An 11,241-nucleotide genomic window follows, 5' to 3' on the forward strand; every position below is an offset into this window, starting at 1 on the left:
ATCTGACATGTATATGTACATATGTCAGAATCATTACTGGAGAGCTGCACAGGCTGTAACACAGAATATTTTGACAACCAGACAACAGTCAGCAGTTAGGCCATGTTTATTATCAGCTCTTCAGAGTGTGCAAGAATCACATCAATAATTGCTTTTCATTTGCTGCTTGAATCAGTGTGCCAAAGTTGTCAGGTGAAACTAAATATTTGGTACAATATCCTGCTGAACCTCAGGAGGCCATTCAAGCAAATCAAAAACAAGAGAGGTCTACGGATGGATTCCTGAGGTACTCCACAAACTAACTGCTCTATTCGAGTTATAGACATTAGTAGGTACATTTTGTAATTATGCAGTGAGGTTTTTGTGAAAGAATGAAAAAAAGTTGAAAAAGATGCTAAGAGTCTAGTTTTCATCCAAGGCTGCAAAAACCCATTTCTGTTAATACTTTTTTTTCTCCATTGATCACATTCATGGATTTATAGGATACAGGACAACAGTAAGTATGCTGAAACAACTAGATTAAGGTCACTGGGTTCAACACCTGTTTTGAGGGACAAAGTCAATGCAGGACCTTATTTCATCGTGCTCTGCAGAGGAGACTTCCATTTTCAGTGCAGTCTCATTCTTTGGAGGTAGAAAGGACAAACAAACTTTGGCAAGAATCCTGCTTCTTGGTATTCGCAAAAAGGGAATGTCTATGTCCTATTTTCTGAAGATGGACTAATATTTACAAACAAAATCATTGAAGCAATTTGTTATACAAGAAGGGGTTTGTTAAATTTCTTATACCATTCATAACTGAGATGGAATAGGTATGTAGACCTATTTTCACCACAACAAATATTAACAATGAAAAATCCAATTGGGAGACAATTATTCATTTGTGAAGTAAAAAAATAAATAAAAGTTTCAATCTCATGTTTTTTTTGATGGTTTCATTTGAAGAAGGAACAGCAAAATGACACCAAGAAAACTGTTCTTTGTGAAATTACTATTTCATTTCTAAAGACAGAACAGAAAGAATCTTATTTCAAAAGTTATTTAATTTTCCATTAACACATTTTTCCTTCTAACTGCATGTCATGTCATTCTGTATTACTGTGTGTGTGTGTATGTGTGCGTGCAGAAGATGTATAAGTTTGACAAGTTTTGAAAGAGATCAAATTATCAGCTATCATCCAATTATCATTCTTTTCTTTTTGTCAAAGACAAAACCATAAACAAAGACTCATAAAATTCAAACAGCTTTGTCTCTTTTTCCTTTTATTATATTTTCCCATTTCAGTGCAATCACTCAATTCCTTGTTGCATGAAAGAGTCCCCATCGTTGATCTCCGTTGTTGGAACGTTCCAGTTTTTCTTTCCATCCATTCACTACTGCATAATAGTCTTCTTCAGAGAATTCCTTCAGGTGACAGAAACAGGTATGTTTAGCAGGATTCCAAAGAATTAGGAGGGGATTCAGGTTCCTGTCTGAGTATGACTATGTGTCCGTGTTTGTGTGCATGCTGACCTTAATGAATTCATCTTTGATGGCCTCTGCTCTCTGCAGCTCTGTCTTGATCACCTGGATGAACTGTGCTGTCCGGTCCTCTGCTCGAACATTACAGAAACCAGCTTCCTGAATGAACTAAGGAGGAGAGACAGACCATGAAGCACAGCGGGAAAACCAACAAATCAGCAGCACATCCACAGAGCCCTCTTGTGGACTGATGATGGCTACTGCAAAGGAGTGAACCTTGAAGATAGGTCTGGTGTGTGAGGAAATGCCTCATACAAGATGTGAAAGGTTTCATAGCCTTAGGGCTGACAGTAAGGTAAATCATGGCACATCTAAACATGACAGGTTTTTTTTATGGGTGTTGTAAAACAGACTTATGTTTCAGCAAAAAGTATGCAAGTTTTAATAGTAATTTTAGTAGCAATAACCCATGACCAAACAGGTTCAATCCAGAAGGGATTCCACGATGGGCCATGATGTTGTGGTAAACCCTCTTCTTCATGATACCATGCTTTTTCCACAAATGGAACCCCATACCATATGGGAGTCTCCACCGTGTTACACAGTGTCTAAAATGCATCTCGCATCAAAACGTTCTCCAGCTTTTCTGTGGACATAAACACAACAACGATACTGACCGAACAAACTTGGACTCATCCGTCCTGAGTACCTTCTTCCAGTCATCTATAGTGCAGTATTTGTGCTCCCTGGGAATTTTTTTTTTTTGGATGTATGCAGGCTTCTGAGCAGCTGTTCTTCCCTTTAAGCCTTGTTCCTTCAGTCATCTGCTTATCATTCTGGAGACTTTCTCAGATTCTGATCTAGAAGCATTAATATCTGCCGGAAGATCAGCAGTGGTCTTACTTCTGTCTGTAGTACTTCAATACTTGAGGTGCCTGACATCTGCTTCATTAACTTTCGTTGTCCTCCTTTTTGCTTTCTGTAAGTACCAGTCTCTGCAATCGAGTCCAAAACATACTGGACCACACTGTGAGAACACTTCATGTCTTGTCCTATTTATCTCGCAGACCATCCAGCATCATGAGGTGCTTTAATTCGGACTCTGTCTTTCTCAGTGAGCTCCCTAGGCATCAAGAGTAACAAATTTCTAACTGAATTCATGTTTTTATGTCCAAATTTAAGCTCACACAGTGGAATTCTCTGAGAAGTGAAAAATAAATCAAGAATAACATACAACCACTAAAACTAATTTTTCTGTTTAGGAATGCAAACAAATAACTGTAATTTGGCATCATAATCAAAGACTAATAATGAGCTTTGCTATTTTTTCTGTTTGTAAACAGTAAATTTGAAAATTCACGGATAGAAACAATAATTATATTTTCAGCATTAAAGATATAATTTTGACTAAAGAGCTTGCACACACTGACATATTAACCACTACAGAAACATAAAACTATCTTTTGGTAATCAGCAATACTGTTAATTTAGGGCAGTGGTTTCAAACACCATAACAGGTAAGGAGATGAAGAATGACAGAACAAAGATCTCTGCTCAGACATGACACAGATATACTTTGCAAAGTTTTCTTAATGTTGTTTAGCAAGGCGTATGGAACAACCGATTTCATTTTAGGATAAATAAAAGAGGACATCATGCAATGCTCTCTGTTTCTGGCAGATTTTAAAATTTCTTAAATTTACTCAATGCTGAGTTGAAACAAATGGCTGTCCAGAGTACAACTTACCAACACAAGAGTTTTGAGGCCGATATCAGTATATGTATATGGCTTACAATTTCTAACAGGAATGTATCTGAAACATTCTTTGATAAAACTCTGTAAAACGTGTTAAATATGGACTAACAGATTATTAACATGAGTATTCTGTGACTGACAGTTGCACAGCAGTTACAGATTAACTAACATTGTCACATCCCGTTCATAAATGTCAATCTTTCCCTAGTGATACATTATTTTTCCGTCATGAGGGACATGACAGCTTCAAGTACATTTAGCTAACGCTGTACAGTGTTGCACTGCATAATTTAGATAAATGAGTGACACATTTTACAGCTAAAAAACCTACTTGTCAGTGTTCATTGCTGAACATGTAATAATGAGACTGCTTCTATTTTTTCTGTCAAACAAATCTTTGGCATAACTCATCACCAGTGATACAGGCTGAAACTAATATATCTGGGACAAGCTAATATCAGTATATAGATAGCTAATATCAATAGTAGATAGTGGCCACCGGAAAAAACTATTTGGGATAAATGAAAGGGTACTTCGGGTATAAAACAAATGATTTTGTTTTGAAATTATATGGTAAGAATGAACAGGGATGACGAGTTAGTAAAGAGGATCAAGGTTCTTAACTTTCCATTGGTCAGTGTAGTCCTTTCATTTCATAACTGGGTTCCACTGAATGTTTACCTTGCCATACTGCGTGGGTGTGTAGAGAACGTATCCTCTCTGTTTGACGTAGGCCTCGAATGCTGGTGTCCAAGGCTTCTCTCCACAGCAGTAGTCACTGATAAGCAGCTGGCCCCCAGGCTTTAACCATGACTGTGCACAAAACACCACATCAAAGATAAGTAATTGATGCTACACTGGACAAAGTCATACAAGAAAGTGAATGATAAGGGACATAAAAGAAATCTGGATTTGGCATTAAATATTGCTCATATATAACTGTCATACATTTTGTTTCTTCATACACATTCAAAAAAAAGTTTAGAGATCATTAAAGTGGAAAAAATGTAGACTTGAAGCTGTGGTCTAATGAATGAAAAACTGCTCACATGGAAGCGTTTGAAGAGCGCCAGTTTGTCATCTATGTGTAGGATGGTGTCTCTGCTGTAAATGACATCAAATGAACCTTCTGGAAATGTCCTCTTGGTGGCATCAGCCACCTCAAACAGCACCTGAGGTAGAGCAAGTGTCATTACAGATATTTTCAACAGACTAATAAACCTGTTAGCTGTCGCGTTTAACAAGGGAGCACATGTAATATTACACATACGGATGGCAACTTCTCGGCGATGGCCCGCTCCATAGCAATGTCCACCATGTTGTCTGACAGATCCATTCCCAGCACTTCCACTCCAAAAGACTGAGAAGTTACATTTAATTGCATGAGGCTTTGCGATTATTTTAATGATTAGAAAATATCATGGCCATATCACACCCAGTATCATCACAGTGAGCATGACTCTATGTAGTATATCAGGTTTTGAGGCTCTGACCTTTGCCATGTAGAAGTCTCCTCCACCGATGCCACAACCGACATCTAAAACCTTCTGTCCGGGCTTCAGGTTCAGCAAGTCCACAAACTCCTGTTAGCACAAGGGAATTTTTATTTGAGCACAGCCCTAACCTACGGTCGACACGATCCCTGATGAGCGAGGATGCAGAGCAGCTACAGGATCTGCACAACTGCAGATCATCTCGCCATCAACTCGGCAATAAAGACCGGCGCTGCACTGCCTTCCCCCCCCCAGCCATCCTCCAGGTGAGAGGATGTGGACCTTCCCTTCCCTGCTCTGTGAATGCTCTCACCTTGGGTTCAAATGTCCCCCACACCATAACAACAGTTGCATCAGAAAGTACCTGTTAAACACCTTGTTGTGCAGCAGGTTTCATTTTAAATCATTAAAATGAGCAATTCCCAACAGTCTAGTTTAGGGCTTTGAGTTTTAATCTAGTGTAGTCTCATTCTTCTTGATAAATCCTCTCTTGTTTTATCTGAACAAAAGGAAAGCCTCTGTCAATTAATGTTTTTAGCTGTCTTGACAAATGTTCTGTGGGCTTTGGCTGGACAACCCAAGGACAGTTAGAGATTTGTCCCAAGCCATTTCAGCATTGTCTTGGCTTTTTGCATCAGGTTGTTGTCATGCTGAAAGGTGAATCAGTTTCAGTTTCCACGTGCTCTGGAGCAGGTTTTCATAACAAATCTCTCTGTATTTCGGTATATTTTTTTCATATATCAACTCTACTGACCATTTCTTTGTTTCTGCTGCTGAGAAACACCCCAACTGCATGATGTTGCCACCACCATGTCACTGTAGGGTTGGTAGTAGCCTAGTGATAAGCAGTGCCTATTGTTCAGTGAACTTAGAGTTCAAGTTTTGCTTCATCAGATCAGACAACCTTCTCCCTTGTGCTCTCAGAATCCTTTCAAGTGCTGTTCAACAGACTTCAAAAAGGCAGGTTCTACTATCTCAGTAGAAAACATCTAAACTTCCGTCTGACTATTGGTTTCCTGGTCACTTAGCTGACCCAGCGCCGTCTTGCTCCATTACAAGGTTTGAGCAGACGGCCAACTCTATGAACCATGGTGATTCCAAACTTCCTCCATTTTAGGATTATTGAGAAAACTGTGTTCCAAATGTTTATGCTCCCAGCCTGGCCTACACCTCTCCACAATTTGATCATGCATCTACAGAGAGTTCTCTGACTTCTTTTTTCGCCTTGAATCAATTTAAATTGACACAGACAGACTTTAATCAGGCTCAGGAGACATCTCAAGAATTGTCATAGCAAAGAAGACAAACTTGACCACAATTTGGAGAGGAAATGTGAGATTTCAGCTTATAAGTCTAAATAAATTTGCAAACAGTTCCTCAAACCATTGTTTACTGAGCACAGTCTGACTGGAAAATTAAATTTTTTTGGTTAAAAATTCCTACCTTGGTGGTGCTAGGTCCACCTGTGCTGACGTAACCAGACCCGAACATTTTCTCGTAGCGCAGGATGCCACGTTTGGTGTACTGCTGGTTGTCCAGGAACTGCTGGAAGGTGTTGAATCCACTCTGGGTGCTGGAGGAGCGGGGAACCTTCTGAAGCAGCCAGCAGATTTGGTTTGGATTGTTTTTCATCTGAAGTTGGAAGAGAATGAGGAGGTGACAGAGAAGACAGAGAACACTTCTTTCACACACTTCATTGTTTTATGCACCAAATCTTATTTAACAATTGGTTAGACTTCTACTCTACCTCAACATAGGTCCGAACTTTCCTCTTCATTACAACGTCAAAACCAAACTTTTGGCCTCCGTCTGGCACCTCCATTTGCACTGATGATGCCATGTGGCTGTATTGTGCCTCACTGCGGTAGCAGGTGGGGTTGAAATCTCTCTTGCAGTCACCTTGAAAGGAAGGTCTAATTGATAAACTGGCTACGTTTAAGCAATTGTAATCATCTGACAAACAGCAAATTGTAGAATGCTGAAGCTGAATCTGGACTGTAAACCTTAAAACTATTTTAAATTTAGTTACAGAGGCTTGCATTTTATATGAAGTTTTCATTTAACTGTATGATTTCAGATTCTGTTACCTGATCTGTAATTGCAGGACTCTCTGAAAAAAAGAAAACCACCCGGCTGCAGCCAGCGCAGCGTATTCTCCATGAAGGTCTTCACCTCCTCATCGCTCAAGTACATCAGCAGCCAGTTGGAGAAGATGATGTCAAAGCTTAGAGGAAAGTTAAATGGATGCATTACAATGCAAGGTATGGCTGAATAGAATGTGTGATAGAAAATACATTTCAGATTTTCTTTTAACACAATAACTCACAGCATTGGTTGAAGGGGTGCTGGTCAGTAGAGTTGAAGTGTATTATTCTGTGAGTGATTTCTGATGTGAAGAATGGACTTTAAGACTGAGGCCACATTTGCAACTTCCTGTAATCTTTTGACAGATTTGTTTTCACTGATGCAGACAGCTTTGTGAGCTCATTGCTTGACAGAATTGGAAATGTTGAAAGAAAGTGGAAGAAAGCTGCTGTCTGCGTTTCCCTGCTTTAAGGCAAATACTGCGACCACAGTGTAAAATCTGGTTCTCATAAAAGGTGAAATAGTTGGATACTGGAGAATGTCAAGTGCTTATGTGTTTATGTGAGACAAAGTCCTCAATAACGACACTTTTAGGTGGGAATGGTCTGGGGGAAAAAATACTGTTTAATAAGAATCATACAAAATCTCATAAATGTATAAAGTATCAAAGTATGAACCATAATAAAGCAAAATATTTTGTGTCCAATACCCAGTGACCAGCAGATTGTAACAGGGCAACACTGGTCTATTTTCTGGTCTCCATTAGGTTATCATGAACATCAGGCCCTAAATACAAATTCTGACCTTACATCAAACTTATTACAATTGATAATGAGGGAGTAGATGAACACATGTACCAAATTTCACTAAAAATCTCATGTCAGCTTCATCAGGTAGTGCTACAGTAAACATCATGGGATCACTATGAACAGCTTCATCTCCTAAGTGTCACGAATTGCTAAATTTCAGGACAATCCATCCAGCGGTTCTTTAGGTCTTTCAGTCGGAATCGAATCAGTTACTCACAGACCTGCTCTGTTATTCCTCGAGCCACACTGCTAGTGCACCTCTTAAAATTAACTCCACAAATTAACACACCTGTTTTGGGGGTTGTCCATTTTCGTGACGTCAGCTTGGATGAAGGTAGCGTTGCTATGGTGACCATTTTCCTTCCTGTTGCTCTCCATAAAACTTTCCATGAAGTCCACGGCTGTCACATGGGCCGCCTTGGTGAGGAGGTGGCTGGTGAAGCGGCTGCACAAAGACACAGCAGTATTGGTCCGGTGTTAAAAAGCCTTAACTATTAAATGCTTCAATTTAAGCTTTTCACATTAAAACGATTTATTAGCTTAGATTTTTTTCGCCATCTTAATCAAAACTCTTTAAGCACTGACTGTATTTCCAGATAAGTGGGTTACAGAATGCAGTTGAAATGTACCAGAACTGTCACATGTCAGTTTTTTTTCTGGATGTAGTAAAATTTAATAAAGACCTTAAAAAGCCTGCTGAATCTAATACAACTGTAGACTCACCCGATCCCTGCTCCCAGCTCCAGCACTCTGCGTCCATCCAGAGGAGGCAGCATGGAGAGGACCTCTGGAAGCTCCTGTGCAGTCAGTTCTCTGGCACGAGAGTCCAGCATCATCTCCTCCACTGTGGCCTCTTTGGAGTGCTCCTTCCAAAACTCCGTCATATTACTACGAACTGTCAAGCACACGTGTACAGAGGAAGTTGACAAAAGGAGACACTATGAATGCTATCAACACAGTGTTCGTTTTTTGTTTATTACTGCTTGGTCAAATAAAAATGGAACTAGACTGTGAAATGACAATAATAATGACATAAATGAATACACATAAAGAACCATATTGTAGGATTCCAGCAGTGCAATAATAAGATTATGAATAAAAGAACAAGTTATTAAAGTAGTGTTAATAACTACCCTAAACTGTGTCAGTTATGTTAATCATATTTTCCTGTCATAAGTGGCACAGTTCAAGGACCCCGTCTGTGAATCTTTATCAAATCCAAGAAGAGGCAAAAAAAGACCCCCATCATGTTTATCTTGTTAGTTACATCTGATAAAAAAGGAAACAAAAATTATCTTGAGTTCCTTGTTCCATTAAAAAGTGACATTTTACAGAGTTATCACATAACTTTTGACCTAAATTCTCCCAAGTATCAGGCACCCAGATTAACGATTAGTCAAACCCAATTGAACAATCATAAAACAACACACTGATGTGGCACACCTACAGCTGTGATACAAAGTTTTCTCAAAATCATTTTACACTTGCCTGTCACAGTTTGGAAAGTTTTGTATGCGCATGTGAGTCTGGCCTGCAGTATTTCATATTTCCACAACTGGTTTTGCTTGGCTTTTTGCTTAAAATTGTTCTGTAAAATGCCAAAACAGCTGAGAGTCTTCATGACAAACCTTTTAAATCATTTATCTTCTTTAAAGAAAGATTAGAAAGCCCGTAGTTAAGTATCAGCAGCTATACTGCTGGAAAAAATGTGGTGTTTACGATAACTTTTACACTAAAAGTAACAATCTGAAAAAATATAGCATCATTAAAACAAGAATAAACACGAAAACTTACTTTTCTCGGAACCCCTGATCTTTTGTCACTTTTACATGCACAGACACCTAAATTTACCAGCAGATTGGACTTTACACTTCCAGTTAAATAGTGACAACCAGGGTTGCAAACTGTCTTCACAGCCTACTATCAAAAAATTAGGAAAACTGCAAGTGAACACTGACTAAACTGCAGAGATCATGACTGTTTCAGTCAAACCACTGACACATTCCAGCCCTGAGCCCACAGTAGGATTACTTCCACCAGCTGAGTGAACAATCACAACAAAACACGTGGCAGCTCCAACAAAATCCACTTTAGTGTCATCAGGGTTCAACCCACATCACAATCGGAGTCAAAGTCACTCTGCTCATACCTTTCTCCATGGTGGTCTTTGGTTGATTACTGCAGAATTAACCTAAAATGCACATACAGTCTGAAAACTAACGGTTGGTTTGACTATAACAGGGTTGCTGTGTCACTTTCTGACTGACAGCAGGCTTCACTTCGAGGCTCTTTAAATAACAGGCCGACAGTGGCGTGTGGAGGAGGTGGTCGCCAGGTAGAAAACTGGCCATTAGGATGTGACCAATATGAGCGCAGGGGAGGGGACGGGAGGGGAGGGGAGGGAGCGCACGGTGGCGGCGGCATGAGAACAAGGGTCCGCAGATTATCAGAGAACGGGAAAGTCCCGACACCAACACGACAGAGCTCCATAAAACACCATCAGATAAAGAGATAAATCGGAGTGCGCTCACATCTTTTTGCAGGATGGTCAGTTTACGTGCTGTGTTTCTCTGCGGCAGTCCTCACCGGCTCGTCTGCTCTCGGTGGCGGTGACACGTCGGGGACCTGCCGTGGCTGCGCCTGTTGCGCAACATTGTCTCACGCAGTTAAGGTGGACAGAAATGACTGCCGTGTGATGTGAAAAAGCAAGTGAAAGAGGAAGCAAAGTCAAGGCAAAAAGCTCACTGGGTGCCACTCTTCAAGGAGACATTTATGATTTTAAGTTGTAAGTGGACCTTTGTTATGTCATCTCCTCATTATCTAATGCTTTATCAGATCAGTCAATACCTTTGGGTTGCCAGGTTGTGAAAATACTTAGTCGTAATAATGCCAATGATCACTTAAATATGCAGCGGAAAATGAAAATAGTAAACTATAATTTATTAATTATGCTACTCTAATTTTGCATTGTTACTGATAACAATATGTTAATACGTCATTAATAAAGAAGTTGCAACAAAACGAACAGATCAGCTAATAAACAGTTTATTAGCAGGACAGGAACAGTGATTTTTTTCAGTTAGCTGACTGTCTTTTAGTGTTATTGACTATTTTGTGTTCATACAGTCAGATTTACATACAGAGTTCAGACTCATTTTTTTGTTCCCCATAAACAATTCTGGTACCAGCTGTAGTACTGCAGTGTTAAATGCCATGCCAGCTGTTGTCAAGAGAAGACACTGTTGTATAGCTGGGCTGACACCTGGTTGTGAGAATATCGAATAAAAGACAATTCCATCCAAATCGTCTTGCTTTTTGTTATCATAAGTATTATTCCTAAATATTGAGGACAGACCCCTCTGAAGGGCCACAGGATCATTTAAAGTTTTGCTCCACAAATCTGCGTTCATTATTTGTTTGTTTGTTGTTTTTTTAAATTAATGGATAACTTCAACTGTCATTTACATGATGTCATGTGACAAATTCATGGGGAAATGTGTATTAAGTGCCACTGCTAATCACCTGCTAACATAATGAAGTTGTACATTATATAACCAAAGTGAGTACATCACTGTGCAATATCATTTAAATGCCCACTGATTTGAAAATATATCATCTCTCAATAAAACTGCGTTA

General features: G+C 39.5%; 1 protein-coding gene across 1 annotated transcript; it reads right to left on the minus strand.

Annotated features, from left to right (window-relative positions):
* Positions 1-1,246: 1,246 nt before the first annotated feature.
* pmt (phosphoethanolamine methyltransferase) lies at positions 1,247-9,908 on the minus strand. Its single transcript, XM_023274479.3, has 12 exons — positions 9,755-9,908; positions 8,329-8,500; positions 7,895-8,050; positions 6,799-6,935; positions 6,459-6,610; positions 6,155-6,343; positions 4,712-4,801; positions 4,489-4,578; positions 4,268-4,390; positions 3,900-4,031; positions 1,514-1,630; positions 1,247-1,405 (listed from the first exon to the last, which is right to left on the minus strand). The coding sequence occupies exons 1-12, from the start codon at positions 9,762-9,764 to the stop codon at positions 1,295-1,297; spliced, it is 1,479 nt and encodes a 492-aa protein (XP_023130247.2). The 5' UTR covers positions 9,765-9,908; the 3' UTR covers positions 1,247-1,294.
* Positions 9,909-11,241: the final 1,333 nt, after the last annotated feature.

This window comes from Amphiprion ocellaris, chromosome 13 (genome assembly GCF_022539595.1).
Source record: "Amphiprion ocellaris isolate individual 3 ecotype Okinawa chromosome 13, ASM2253959v1, whole genome shotgun sequence".
Lineage (NCBI taxonomy): Eukaryota > Metazoa > Chordata > Actinopteri > Pomacentridae > Amphiprion > Amphiprion ocellaris.

Bases quoted from the DNA above. Each gene is read 5' to 3' on its own strand.
- pmt (XM_023274479.3), bottom strand. The intron at 6,611-6,798 runs GTAACAGAATCT...CTTCCTTTCAAG, and splicing joins GTCCTGCAATTACAGATCAG to GTGACTGCAAGAGAGATTTC. The intron at 4,391-4,488 runs GTATGTGTAATA...GCTCTACCTCAG, and splicing joins TCGCCGAGAAGTTGCCATCC to GTGCTGTTTGAGGTGGCTGA.